Source organism: Dendropsophus ebraccatus, chromosome 6 (genome assembly GCF_027789765.1).
Source record: "Dendropsophus ebraccatus isolate aDenEbr1 chromosome 6, aDenEbr1.pat, whole genome shotgun sequence".
Lineage (NCBI taxonomy): Eukaryota > Metazoa > Chordata > Amphibia > Anura > Hylidae > Dendropsophus > Dendropsophus ebraccatus.
Window position 1 is genome coordinate 60,236,311 of NC_091459.1, and position 14,943 is coordinate 60,251,253.

The 14,943-nt window shown below is 46.9% G+C and overlaps 1 protein-coding gene and 1 long non-coding RNA gene across 2 annotated transcripts in view; one reads left to right on the forward strand and one right to left on the reverse strand.

Moving 5' to 3' along the window:
* LOC138795666 (uncharacterized) overlaps positions 1–4,636 on the reverse strand; it is an 84,000-nt gene extending 79,364 nt beyond the window's left edge. Inside the window, exon 1 of the long non-coding RNA XR_011363654.1 lies at positions 4,453–4,636. This is a non-coding gene — a long non-coding RNA (uncharacterized lncRNA). The remainder of the gene's footprint in view (positions 1–4,452) is intronic.
* SASH1 (SAM and SH3 domain containing 1) overlaps positions 4,612–14,943 on the forward strand; it is a 168,459-nt gene continuing 158,127 nt past the window's right edge. The window contains exon 1 of the mRNA XM_069975049.1: positions 4,612–4,983. Within this exon, the coding sequence (XP_069831150.1) occupies positions 4,882–4,983 (102 nt within the window). The 5' untranslated portion in view covers positions 4,612–4,881. The remainder of the gene's footprint in view (positions 4,984–14,943) is intronic.

The window sequence follows — 14,943 nt, forward strand, 5'->3', positions numbered from 1 at the left end:
GGTCTAGCTGAGGTCTTGTTACCCTGGGTCCTCCTATGCAGCTGCACCTCCCCATGTGTGTTGGGTCTAGCTGAGGTGCTGTTACCCTGGGTCCTCCTATGCAGCTGCACCTCCCCATGTGTGTTGGGTCTAGCTGAGGTGCTGTTACCCTGGGTCCTCCTATGTGGCTGCATCTCCCCCTATGTTTTGACTTTAGCTGAGGTCCTGTTACCCTGTTACCCTCTTGTGTTTTGGGTCTAGCTGGGGTGTTGATCCCCTCGGTCCTCTTGTGTATTGGGTCTAGCTGAAGTTTTGATCCCCTTGGTCCTCCTGTGTTTTGACCTTAGCAGAGGTGCTGTTCCCCTGGGTCCTCCTGTATTTTGGGTTTAGTTGAGGTGTTGTTCCCCTCAGTCCTCCTATCTTTTGTGTTTAGCTGAGGTGCTGTTACCCTGGGTTCTCCTATGAGCTCTCGATACTATCACAGAGGAGGAGGTGGGGGGGCTCTAACAAACAAACAAACAAACAGCCCCTCCTTCAGGACCCAGCTACAGTGATCACTGTGCAGGGCACCCTGGCTCTACAGGGGTTAAAGGGAACCTGTCACCAGGGACGCGAGCACAGAGCACGCCTGACCCCCCCGGTTCAGCCCCCGGATACTCACCCTTTCCCATGAGTCCCGTTCCTGGAGCCGGTCCCGGGACGAAGTTTTTAGCGCCCGAAGCCGTGCGTGTGCGCCGCTAAGGTGGGTCCGACGCCTATAGAGAATGACGGGTCCATTCATTCTCTATGGGCGTCGGACTTATCTCAGAGGCACGCGCACGGCTTCGGGCGCTGATATCTTCGACCCGGGACCGGCTCCAGTAACGGGACTCATTGGAAAGGGTAAGTATCCGGGGGCTGGACCGGGGGGTCGGGCAGGCTCTGTGCCTGTGTCCCTGGTGACAGGTTCCCTTTAATGGCAAGTAAATACTAGTCTGTAATAACTATATGGTAGTCTCAGAGACTTGGATATTATAAGCAAAGTGAGGATGAAGCTTCCCAGCTCCACAAGGGTTAATAAAGGGCACGTTCTGCGCCCAATCCATAATAACTTTATAATAGTGAGCACTGAATACCACCAACCCCCACTATATAATGGATAGAATTTTGTCTCAACTCCCCACCTAATAGTGTGTAAGCTCATGCATGCGAGCAGAGCCCTCACTCCTTATGTATTTCTGTAATGCTTTGTGTCTATGTATGTACTCCCAGAATTGTAAAGTGCTGCAAAATCTGTTAGCGTTTTGGGTTTACCTGGGTCCTCCTATGTGGCTGCACCTCTTCCTGTATTTTGGGTCTAGCTAAGGACCTGTTACTCTGAGTCCTCCTTTGTTTGGGTTTAGCTGAGGTGCTGTCCCCCTGTGTTTGGGTCTAGCTGACGAGCTGTCCCCCTGGGTCCTCCTGTGTTTGGGTCTAGCTGAGGTGCTGTCCCCCTGGGTCCTTCTGTGTTTGGGTCTGGCTGAGGTGCTGTCCCCCTGTGTTTGGGTCTAGCTGAGGTGCTGTGCTTCTGTGTTTGGGTCTAGCTGAGGTGCTGTCCCCCTGTGTTTGGGTCTAGCTGAGGTGCTGTCCTCCTGTGTTTGGGTCTAGCTGAGGTGCTGTCCTCCTGTGTTTGGGTCTAGCTGAGGTGCTGTCCCCCTGGGTCCTCCTGTGTTTGGGTCTAGCTGAGGAGCTGTCCCCCTGTGTTTGGGTCTAGCTGAGGTGCTGTCCCCCTGGGTCCCCCTGGGTCCTCCTGTGTTTGGGTCTAGCTGAGGTGCTGTCCCCCTGGGTCCTCCTGTGTTTGGGTCTAGCTGAGGTGCTGTCCCCCTGGGTCCTCCTGTGTTTGGGTCTAGCTGAGGAGCTGTCCCCCTGTGTTTGGGTCTAGCTGAGGTGCTGTCCCCCTGGGTCCCCCTGGGTCCTCCTGTGTTTGGGTCTAGCTGAGGTGCTGTCCCCCTGGGTCCTCCTGTGTTTGGGTCTAGCTGAGGTGCTGTCCCCCTGGGTCCTCCTGTGTTTGGGTCTAGCTGAGGAGCTGTCCCGCTGGGTCCCCCTGTGTTTGGGTCTAGCTGAGGAGCTGTCCCGCTGGGTCCCCCTGTGTTTGGGTCTGGCTGAGGTGTTGTCCCCCTGTGTTTGGGTCTGGCTGACGAGCTGTCCCCCTGGGTCCTCCTGTGTTTGGGTCTAGCTGAGGTGCTGTCCCCCTGGGTCCTCCTGTGTTTGGGTCTAGCTGAGGTGCTGTCCCCCTGGGTCCTCCTGTGTTTGGGTCTAGCTGAGGTGCTGTCCCCCTGGGTCCTCCTGTGTTTGGGTCTAGCTGAGGAGCTGTCCCGCTGGGTCCCCCTGTGTTTGGGTCTAGCTGAGGAGCTGTCCCGCTGGGTCCCCCTGTGTTTGGGTCTGGCTGAGGTGCTGTCCCCCTGTGTTTGGGTCTGGCTGACGAGCTGTCCCCCTGGGTCCTCCTGTGTTTGGGTCTAGCTGAGGTGCTGTCCCCCTGTGTTTGGGTCTAGCTGAGGAGCTATCCTGCTGGGTCCCCCTGTGTTTGGGTCTAGCTGAGGAGCTGTCCCGCTGGGTCTCCCTGTGTTTGGGTCTAGCTGAGGAGCTGTCCCGCTGGGTCCCCCTGTGTTTGGGTCTGGCTGAGGTGCTGTCCCCCTGTGTTTGGGTCTGGCTGACGAGCTGTCCCCCTGGGTCCTCCTGTGTTTGGGTCTAGCTGAGGTGCTGTCCCCCTGGGTCCTCCTGTGTTTGGGTCTAGCTGAGGAGCTGTCCCCCTGTGTTTGGGTCTAGCTGAGGTGCTGTCCCCCTGGGTCCTCCTGTGTTTGGGTCTAGCTGAGGTGCTGTCCCCCTGGGTCCTCCTGTGTTTGGGTCTAGCTGAGGAGCTGTCCCGCTGGGTCCCCCTGTGTTTGGGTCTAGCTCAGGAGCTGTCCCGCTGGGTCCCCCTGTGTTTGGGTCTGGCTGAGGTGCTGTCCCCCTGTGTTTGGGTCTGGCTGACGAGCTGTCCCCCTGGGTCCTCCTGTGTTTGGGTCTAGCTGAGGTGCTGTCCCCCTGTGTTTGGGTCTAGCTGAGGAGCTGTCCCGCTGGGTCCCCCTGTGTTTGGGTCTAGCTGAGGAGCTGTCCCGCTGGGTCTCCCTGTGTTTGGGTCTAGCTGAGGAGCTGTCCCGCTGGGTCCCCCTGTGTTTGGGTCTGGCTGAGGTGCTGTCCCCCTGTGTTTGGGTCTGGCTGACGAGCTGTCCCGCTGGGTCCCCCTGTGTTTGGGTCTAGCTGAGGAGCTGTCCCGCTGGGTCTCCCTGTGTTTGGGTCTAGCTGAGGAGCTGTCCCCCTGTGTTTGGGTCTGGCTGACGAGCTGTCCCCCTGGGTCCTCCTGTGTTTGGGTCTAGCTGAGGTGCTGTCCCCCTGTGTTTGGGTCTAGCTGAGGAGCTGTCCCGCTGGGTCCCCCTGTGTTTGGGTCTAGCTCTGAGGAGCTGTCCCGCTGGGTCTCCCTGTGTTTGGGTCTAGCTGAGGAGCTGTCCCGCTGGGTCCCCCTGTGTTTGGGTCTAGCTGAGGAGCTGTCCCCCTGGGTCCCCCTGTGTTTGGGTCTGGCTGAGGTGCTGTCCCCCTGTGTTTGGGTCTGGCTGACGAGCTGTCCCCCTGGGTCCTCCTGTGTTTGGGTCTAGCTGAGGTGCTGTCCCCCTGTGTTTCGGTCGTCTAGCTGAGGTGCTGTCCCCCTGGGTCCTCCTGTGTTTGGGTCTAGCTGAGGTGCTGTCCCCCTGTGTTTGGGTCTAGCTGAGGAGCTGTCCCGCTGGGTCCCCCTGTGTTTGGGTCTAGCTGAGGAGCTGTCCCGCTGGGTCTTCCTGTGTTTGGGTCTAGCTGAGGAGCTGTCCCGCTGGGTCCCCCTGTGTTTGGGTCTAGCTGAGGAGCTGTCCCGCTGGGTCTTCCTGTGTTTGGGTCTAGCTGAGGAGCTGTCCCCCTGGGTCCTCCTGTGTTTGGGTCTAGCTGAGGTGCTGTCCCCCTGTGTTTGGGTCTAGCTGACGAGCTGTCCCGCTGGGTCCCCTGTGTTTGGGTCTAGCTGAGGTGCTGTCCCCCTGGTCCTCCTGTGTTTGGGTCTAGCTGAGTGCTGTCCCCCTGGGGTCCTCCTGTGTTTGGGTCTAGCTGAGGAGCTGTCCCGCTGGGTCCCCCTGTGTTTGGGTCTAGCTGAGGAGCTGTCCCGCTGGGTCCCCCTGTGTTTGGGTCTGGCTGAGGTGCTGTCCCCCTGTGTTTGGGTCTGGCTGACGAGCTGTCCCCCTGGGTCCTCCTGTGTTTGGGTCTAGCTGAGGTGCTGTCCCCCTGTGTTTCGGTCGTCTAGCTGAGGTGCTGTCCCCCTGGGTCCTCCTGTGTTTGGGTCTGGCTGAGGTGCTGTCCCCCTGGGTCCTATGTGGCTGCACCTCCCCCTATGTTCCTCCACTTTGTGTAGCCTTTCCCCTCCTGTCCCCGCTCCATACACAGAGGCATTCCTCTCACCAGGCTGGAGCTGTCATTCCTCTTGGAGTTTGCGCTTCCCTCACTGAGCAGTCATGTGAAGACGGGAGAGCGCACTGCACAGCACAGGGGGAGGTGTGCACACATTCCTGGCCCCAGAGACGCAGCAGACGTCCCAGCCACAGTCCGGAGTTGGTCAGTATGACTGGTGAGGAGCTCACTCACTGCCCGCCACACTAAGGTGAAGGGACTCTATTCCACACATACTTTGTGGAATCCCTTTACTAAACTCTGTGGACTCGTCCAGGACAGCGGTGCCCACAGAGTGTGTGGAGTCACACACGGGACGTACTATGAGCCAGCGGGCACGGGGGCGCACACAGGGCTGGAGCGGCCGCTGCCCCGGAGATGCCAACTGAGGAATGTTACTAGTGAGGAGCCAGGGGCACTGACATCACCGGCCGGACCACCATGGAGGGAGAGGGAGAGCGGGCAGAGGCTGCCAGTCCGGAGCCTAAGGCTGAGGTGTCTGATACCTTCTCCAGTCTGTGGACAGAGGTGATGGGAATGCTGGTGAGTGGGGGAGGGGGCTTCCGTCCTGGATATGCTGATCAGCCGATCAGGCAGCAGCTGAGTGACCGGTGTCCTCTGCCCCAGCTGCCTGCGGTATGTAGCCGTGTGCCCGGACTCCATACACTGATCATATGGATGGGAATACACTGTGTAAACAGACGCCATGTGCTCCTGGAGTCACCAGGGATGTGTCTGACAATGCTGCTGCTGTAATATTATTGTATACTGGTTATACTAGTACACAGGTTATACTTATATACAGAGTATCCTAATATACAGGATATACTTATATACAGAGTATCCTAATATACAGGATATACTTATATACAGAGTATCCTAATATACAGGATATACTTATATACAGAGTATCCTAATATACAGGGTGTACTAGTACACAGGGTATACTTATATACAGGTTATACTTATATACAGAGTATCCTAATATACAGGATATACTTATATACAGAGTATCCTAATATACAGGGTGTACTAGTACACAGGGTATACTTATACAGGTTATACTTATATACAGAGTATCCTAATATACAGGATATACTTATATACAGAGTATCCTACTATACAGGGTGTACTAGTACACAGGTTATACTTTGTATCCTACTATACAGGGTGTACTAGTACACAGGGTATACTTATATACAGGTTATATTTATATACAGCGTATCCTAATATACAGGGTGTACTAGTACACAGGGTATACTTATATACAGGTTATACTTATATACAGCGTATCCTAATATACAGGGTGTACTAGTACACAGGGTATACTTATATACAGGTTATACTTCAGAGTATCCTAATATACAGGGTGTACTAGTACACAGCGTATACTTATACAGGTTATACTTATATACAGAGTATCCTAATATACAGGGTGTACTAGTACACAGGGTATACTTATATACAGAATATCCTAATAAACAGGGTGTACTTATATACAGGATGTACTAATATACAGGTTGTACTTATATACAGAGTATCCTAATATACAGGTTATACTTATATACAGGATGTACTAATATACAGGTTATCCTAATACACAGAGTATACTAATACACAAGTTATCCTAATATACAGATTATACTAACGCACAGGGTATTCTGTAGAGGTTATTCTAATATATACAGGTTATACATATATACAGGATACACTAATATATAGGATATACTAATATACAGGTCATACTTATATACACAGTGCCATCATGAAGAGTATCAGAATATACTGGTGCAATGCTTACATCAGCTTTGTTGTGATATGTTATGAAGTGAATACACAGGTTTGAAAAGAGGAGAAATCTCCGTCCTTAGTTTAAAGTCTGATCCTGGTTTTGGCTTCAAAAATCTGCCAGATAAATTTGTCATTTGATAAATGTGTAAACGCACCCTAGGGGCCCTTTTACACAGAAAGATTATCTGACAGATTATCTGCCAAAGATTTGAAGCCAAAGCCAGGACTGGATTTGAAAAGAGGAGAAATCTCAGGCTTTCATGTATGCCCTGATCTCTGTTTATAGTCTGTTCCTGGTTTTGGATTCAAATCTTTGTCAGATAATCTGTCAGATAATCTTTCTGTGTAAAAGGGCCCTTACTCTTGTTATTGGCTATATGGACTGCTGAGAATGTAAACCTTCCGTGTACAGCGCTGTGGACTGTGTTGGAGCTATATTAGTGAAGGGACATGACATAATATCATAGTACGGACCCCGGCAGCAGGGTCTCTGTAGGACACAGCACTCAGTAAGGTCACAGCCAGGTGTGAACTGTAAAGGTTATGGGGGTCAGCGAGCAGATGCTAGAGGGGCGCCCCCCCGGCTTCTATCACCCTGGTGTGATGGAGGATTGACAGTGAGTAGTAGCCATACTCCGCCACTGATCTGTGAGGATATCACTGTGGGTCTTGTAGAAGAGGTGATAGGAATGTCAGTGTGTAAAACCAGCGCACGATTCCCGAGGATACTGAGGCTGCTGGGAATAGGATCCTTACACAAAATGTAAAACTTTTTACAGGTGTACATGATCACATAGTCCTCACACATCCCATAATCCTTGTTTCTCAAACATCCCATAATCCTCACACATCCCACAGTCCCCATCCTTCACACATCCCATAATCCTCGTCACCTCACACATCCTTCCATGATATAAACTGCACCCCTCAAAATATTCAAGATAACATTTAACCCTTTAAGGACGGGGCCAATTTTCGTTTTTGCGTTTTCGTTTTTTTCTCCTTGTGTTTAAAAGGCCATAGCACTTGCATTTTTCTACCTAGAAACCCACATGAGCCCAGGCTGAATTTTTGCATAAAGTACACTGCAAAAGCAGGAAAGAATTCAAAGTGTGGTGAAATTGAACAAAAAAACGCATTTCTTTTATTTGGGGGGTATTTGTTGTTATGCCATTCGCCCTGGGGTAAAACTGACTTGTTATCCATGTTCCTCAAGTCGTTACGATTAAAACGATATATAACGTGTATAACTTTTCTGATGGCCTGTAAAAAATTCAAACGATTGTTAACAAATATACGTTCCTTAAAACCGCTCCATTCCCAGGCTTATAACGCTTTTACCCTTTGGTCTATGGGGCTGTGTGAGGTGTCATTTTTTGCGTCATGATGTTTACTTTCTATTGATACCTTGATTGCGCATATACGACTTTTTGATCGCTCTTTATTACATTTTTTCTGGATTTGATGCGACCAAAAATGCGCAATTTTCCACTTTGGGATTATTTTTCGCTTACGCCATTTACCGTGCGAGATCAGGAATGTGATTAATTAATATTTCGGGCGATTACGCACGCTGCAATAGCAAACATGTTTATTTATTTACTTACTTTTATTTGAAACCTGGGAAAAGGGGGGTCATTCAGAGGGGGCTTTTTACTAATAACAATACTTTTTTTTTTTTTACACATATACTAGACTTCTAGTATATACACTTTGATCTCTCATTGAGATCTTTGCTGTATAGTTATACAGCAAAGATCAATGAGATCGGCACTCTGCTGCAGCCAAAAACAAACGAGTGCCGAGCCGGGGACGGCGCCATCTTGGAGCGGACCCCGGCCGGCAGCAGTAACGGAGATCGCTCCTCCGGGATCTCCGCCACTAGACACCAGGGAAGTGCTGCATCCGGTAATCGGATGCAGCTGTCATGTTTGACAGCTGCATCTGATTACTGTATTAGCGGGCACGGCGATCGGACCGTGCCTGCTAATACCCGCGGTCCCGGGCTACAAGCGGCACCTGGGACTGTGGCGGTTCGTCATGCGTCCTTAAGAGGTTAATAAGTTTATTAACCCTTTAGGTGTTTCTCAGAAATTTAAGCAAGTTGGAGAAATGTAACAATTACATTTTTCTGGCAGATATTCCATTTTGATCATTTTTTTCTCTAACACATCAAATACTTACTGAGAAATACCACTCACTATTGATTCCCCCATATTGTTTCCAGAAATCCCCCATATGTGGCCGCAGTGCGTCACCTGACTCAACCACAGGCTGCAGACATGACAGAGGCCTTTTTTTATTTAGTTTTTTTTTTAGGAATTATTAGCACGGACCGGTAAAGACCAGGGCCTTTACATACTTGCAGTGGAATGAAAAATTCGCTGCGAGTATGTAAACCCATTCAAACTGACAGGGATGTCCCTGAAGAACTCTCAGCGTGGGTATGTTTACATGGGACAATCTGGCAGATCTGGCCACAAATTCACAGCAAACAAAATCTGTATGTGTTCAGAACCCCGGCATCCCCCCCCCCCCCCCCCCCCCACACACACATACTACAGATAGACAATTTTCCAGGTATCCGCAAATCTACAGTATCAACTGCCCGGTGGTGTTGAAAAGTATCAAGGTTATTAATGACGGGCAAATAATATTCTAGGGCGATAAAACTTAACTTTTATTGTTCATTTAAAAGACTAATCGCAAACAAAACTGTGCCAAAAAAGAAAGTGCAGAAACACTCTGCCTCAGTGTATAAATAATTTGTTCAATGATAGCTAGGGACTCGAAAAAGTAGGCCAGGGTACAAGTTGTTTTTGTTATTTTTTATTGATTGTTATTTGCCATTAAATGCCGGCCAATAAAAACGGTCATCCTTTGGACGATGTGTGAACATAGTCTAAGGGCGCTATTACCGAAACTAGCCCCATGGTACTTTTAAGGCTGGGTTCACACTATGTATATTTGAGGCTGTATTTGTGAGGCTGTATAGCAACCAAAACCAGGAGTGGATTGAAAACACAGAAAGGCTATGTTCACATAATGTTGTAATTGAGTGGATGGCCGCCATTTAATGGCAAATATTTGCTGTTATTTTAAAACAACGGCTGTGGTATTGAAATAATGGCCGTTATTTACTGTTATATGACGGCCATCCACTCAATTTCAACATTGTGTGAACAGATCCTTTCTGTGTTTTCAATCCACTCCTGGTTTTGGTTGCTATGAGGACCTGACATGAGGACCAAATACAGCCTCAAATATACATAGTGTGAACCCAGCCTATAGGTGTATGCCAATGTCATATTCCTTTCCCTCATTGAAATAACCATGCACACCTGAGTAAACTAGTCATGAATGTTTATACTCGTGGCTAATCTGTGTACATGCCCCATTAGCTATTAGTATGGTTCAACCTTAAGTTTCCCTTAAAAGCCAATAGGAGTTATGCAAGCTGTGTGTCTTCACAATTGCCTCTGGCCACTGTGAGCAAACTGGAGGGAGCCAAGGGACTTGAGGTGGATGCTGGTCCTGCACATATGACATAAATGTCCCAGATAGGAATATTCCTTTAGGTGACTGTGAACATATAGGGGGAACATTTATGAAGGCTGCACCACTGACGTACGCCAAGGAGAAGGCGTTTGCACCTTCTCCATGGCGTATGCCAGCCATATCCCCCATTCGCCTATTGGGTGCAGCAAGGCAGGGAAGAGGTGCAGACTTCTCCCTCACCGGACTTACCGTGATTTATGCCTGTTCGCACAAATTATGGCAGAAATCTTAATCTGCTCAGGACCAGGTGTAGATTCCTGCGCCCACCATATGGCACATACAGGTCAGGCCAGATTCACTAAGAGGCATGCGCAATTGGGGGCTGGGCCTAATTTGAGACTAGCGTAAATGTCTTCATAAATGTCCCCCATAGACTTTCTTCCATCTATCTAGAGTAACTGAAGTACCATCATAAGACAACCATCTAACAGAATTACCATAGTGGAAAACTGGTTAGAAGTATCTAACCTGCTGATATCCCCCTATGGGACGCTGAGGATAATGGTAAGTTTCTTGCCTTCATCCTCATTGTCGTTTCTGTTTTATAAGGAGTAAATGCTGATGCTAATATGCCGTTTTAATGCACTGAAAGCGTGACTACTACTACGTTTCCAGCCTGTCCACTGTGCTGATTTTTATTAGGGGGGTGGGTCTTTCAGGGGGAAGGGCGGATCAGTGCACTGGGGTGAGTAGTCCAGCCCCCAGAGCACCAAAACAACTTTTTAGCATAGAATTGAACTACTAATAACACGGGAACTGTGTCAAGGATGAATGGGAGAAACTTACTTACATCCTCAGCGCGCCATGCTCTATAGGAAAATAAACTTTTGCCCCAGGCAGATCAAGGCATTGGAAGGGTTCGAAACATGTACACATTAGATATGTGTGCACTAGGTTTTCCTCAGAGAGCTGTGGGCATACTGGAGGTCATCTAGAGAGCTCCGGTCTGTTCTATTCATAAAGAATTGAGCATCCATTGGACTCAGACAGATACTCTTTCAGAGGAGATAAAAACGCATTTTCTTTTGAAATCCTTGACAGTGAACAGTCACGTTATTGTAGTGGTTTGTCCTTATTGGAGTCAGGCATCTGGTTTTAAATGCAAAGTTTCATGGCGGCTATAGAGAGATCCAGCAGTGAACGCTGTGAAGATGAGGCAGTGAAGCGACTGTGTAGACATAGAAACACCCTCATTGTCCCACAACATGTCTGATAAATACATTGTGCTGTCATTTCCTGTTCTAGCACTTGTAAGGCGAATTGCTCTGCCCAGAGGCCATATTAAGTATATGATTAATCCAAGAGATCAGCAACAATTTAATATGGAGACAATCTTCACATTGTATTCACTGAACAGACATTGTGAGTTATTGGCATCTTCCAGTTACTTTTGTTGGAAGCTTTCTTTGTGCATGTTTAGACCATGCTTGGAAAGACAATGGGAACCCTTGAAGACACCCATTTATTCTTCTTATTTATACCATTGGTAAGATTTGTTACCAGCTGGCACTCAGACATTTGATGACCCACATATTAGGGGCATATCACACCACCCTGTCTTTCCTGAATTTTTCACTGTTGCCCATCTCTCACTCTCACACACAGTCTGCTGCAGCCATAGCGCTCGCACACACACACACACACACAGCCATAGCACACACACACAGCCATCTGCAGCCATAGCACACACACACAGCCATCTGCAGCCATAGCACACACACACAGCCATCTGCAGCCATAGCACACACACACAGCCATCTGCAGCCATAGCACACACACACAGCCATCTGCAGCCATAGCACACACACACAGCCATCTGCAGCCATAGCACACACACACAGCCTGCTGCTGCCATAGTGCACGCACACACACAGCCTGTTCCAGCCATAGTGCATACTCACACACAATCTTCTACTGCCATAGTGCACGCACAAACACACACACACACTGCCTGCTGCAGCCATAGCACACTTAAGAAAACACACAATCTTCTCCCACAGAAAAAGTGCCACATTGAGGACATAGTTTACTGTTACACTATTTATGACTGCGCCTCCTCCTTCTCTGTATTACACAGGATGTCTTCATATTACACTGCCCCCCCCCCCCCCCCCCAATAGGGCGAGTGCTTATTACTGATATACGGGGGGAATGCTTCACCTTTTGTAACTACATGTATGTGAGAAAGTGTTTTTCTGGTTTGAATAAATAATTTAAGTCCTTAGATTAGTAAAACATGAAATATATTAATGAGAAACATTTATAAAAATCCACATGAAAGTTCAATAATTAATTTTGAGACTCCAGCCAAAACAGGCTTAACTCCGACTCCATGACCCGGACAATGCAGCCCTGCTTTTTATGCAGTATAATTTACCATGCCTCTCTTCTAATAGTGATACTCCGGTCTTTTTTGTTTTTCTTTCAAACCCTCTGGTGTCAGAAAGTTATGTCGATTTCTAATTTACTTCTATTTAAAAATATTGTGCTTTTCTACTGCAGCAGAAAGAAACGCCGCCAGATGAATGTAAACCTGGCCTAATGTTTTCTTGCGTTCCTGATCGTTCTTCCAACTAACCTCAGATTGTGCCACTTGTTGTAGTGTTCAGGAACTTCTTAGAAAAACTTGACCAGATTTATCCATTTACCATATTTCAATTATGTCCTTTCCTTTTTTCCTCCCGACTATATGGGTTTATCCAAGAGTACAAAAAACACAACTACTTTCTCTCAAAAACCAGGATTACCAAACCTTACCTTCAAGGGTTATTCCAGTGGGGCCAGCAACTGGCTGGACATTTCCTGCAGAGTAGACAGGTCAGAGGAAATGGTGAACTGCAGGACTAAGTTCTGTGGACAGCAATTATAGGGGACTGGGGAAGCTGATGGTGCGTTTACACACAGAGATTTATCTGACAGATTTTGGAAGCCAAAGCCAGGAATGGATTTGAAAAGAGGATAGATCCCAGTCTTTCCTTTATGACCTGATCCCTATTTATAGTCTGTTCCTGGTTTGGGCTTCAAAGATCTGTCAGATAAATCTGTCTGTGTAAACGCACCATGAGTATGGCTTGTTATTTTAAAGACCCCCCCCCCTCCCATTATTTCAGAAAAAAAAAAAAAATTTCAATCTCTTTTCTTATCCTTGAGGGTTAGTAACATAGAAACAGCTGTATGCATGTTGGAAGAGCTGGTTCTGTTAGACTTTACCTGTACTATACATTAGTGGTTCTGGGTGCACAGTTGACCACCAGGGGTGGACGTGATCTGGATGTGTGTCAATACCTTTTTGTTTTTGGCATCTCTTGCTGTGTTACTCCTTTTCCCAAATCTCCTTTATTTGTTGCCTTCAGCAGTTTAGTCTTGTGCATTTTGAAGGCTGAATTTGTTTTGCTCATTGTAGCTGATTCCAATTTGTAATAGCCTGAATAGGTTCTAGATGTATGCTAACTATTTCCTGCAAAGCATATGGGTCACGAACCGTACGTACGTCTTGCATAACCTCTCAGATTAAAAGTCAGCCACAGAATACATTGTGTGAAAAAGCTTCCCTTCATCTCCATCTGTTATCATTCAGCGGCCCACAGTGTGGAGACATGTAATCCAAAACATCCAGCAAGGGTCAGGAAGACACCCGCCTCTCTGAGATCCTTCCACAATATTCCGGCTTTGGATTATGGCGTTCTCCTTCAGGAAGAAGCACAGTTGTTTCTGCTTAGTCGTGTATTTTGTTTGTGAGACCATAATTAGGAAATAATCTACCAAAAACACAAATGAACATGCTTTTCTTTACTGAAGAACATTATTCTTTATTAATAAAAATATGATTGAGCAAGAGTACACATAAAAAAATGAGGGAAAAGATAACCAGGGGGCAGGACAAAGATGGGATATAAGACTAATTATGAAAATAATATATTCATGATTGAGAAATACATGAGCAGGGGCTAATCTGATAATATAAAAGATTAGCCCCTGCTCATGTATTTCTCAATCATGAATATATTATTTTCATAATTAGTCTTATATCCCATCTTTGTCCTGCCCCCTGGCTTATTGCACTGTTATCATCTTTCCCCTCATTTTTTTATGTGTACTCTTGCTCATTCATGGTTTTATTAATAAAGATTAAACATTTTCAGTAAAGAAAAGCATGTTCATTTGTGTTTTTTCGTAGATTATGGTAATTTTGATTTTTTTCTGTTATATTTGGGTTACATAGTGTGTGGGATAATTAATTCAAATAAGAGATTTACATTATCATTACATTTTCCCACATCCTGGAACTATTTCTTGTATTAATGGTTTTCATCATGGAGCCCATGTCTTGTCTCTTCTAAGTTTTAGTAAGCCTCCTCCAGCAGAGGATTGGACCTTGTTCTTGTCATCTTCCTCCATTACCTTAGATTCAGAACCATATGGAAGCTAACACATTCTTTGTACTGTATGAATCAGAGGTATTTAAAACATTTCCTTCTGGATGCATGGCTCGTCTGGTGGATATACATCCCTGCTAACATTTCCCCTTATTCCCCTTTGCATCTTGAAGCTTAATATTTCTGCCTTATATGAGAATTTATGATAAAACCAGAGAGAACTTCAGCATTTCTTGTCTGGATCTCTGAAGTCCTTAACATCTGCTTCCTAGATATTCTTTGTTGTCACCTAACAGGGAACATCTTGCTGACCTGGAATACCATCTATTTTATGCCTGACAAAAAGTCTGTTCAACACATTTGTGCCCACCATGTTAAGCAGATAGGAATGTCTCTGCATACTTAGGAATGTTCTGGGAATCACTTTTATTTCTGGAGCTGCAGAAGATGATGGTGTGCCTTACTACAAGCCCAATGTAATTATGACAATCCCTGTACAGTGCTGTGGAATATCTCAGAAATATATATATATATATATATATATATATATATATATATATATATATATAGCTACCTATCAAGAATTACAGGGCTGCAGAACAGATCTGGACCACCATGGTAGACATTTAAGTGCCATCTGTAATTTTGCAGAAGAAATGTCTGTAAAAAGTGTGGATCACCTTAATTTAACCATCACCTTCTCAGATTATGTATGCACTATGGTCAAAATTCTTTGTGGATTGTGGACATAATATAAGGCTCTGAAAAACGACTGAAT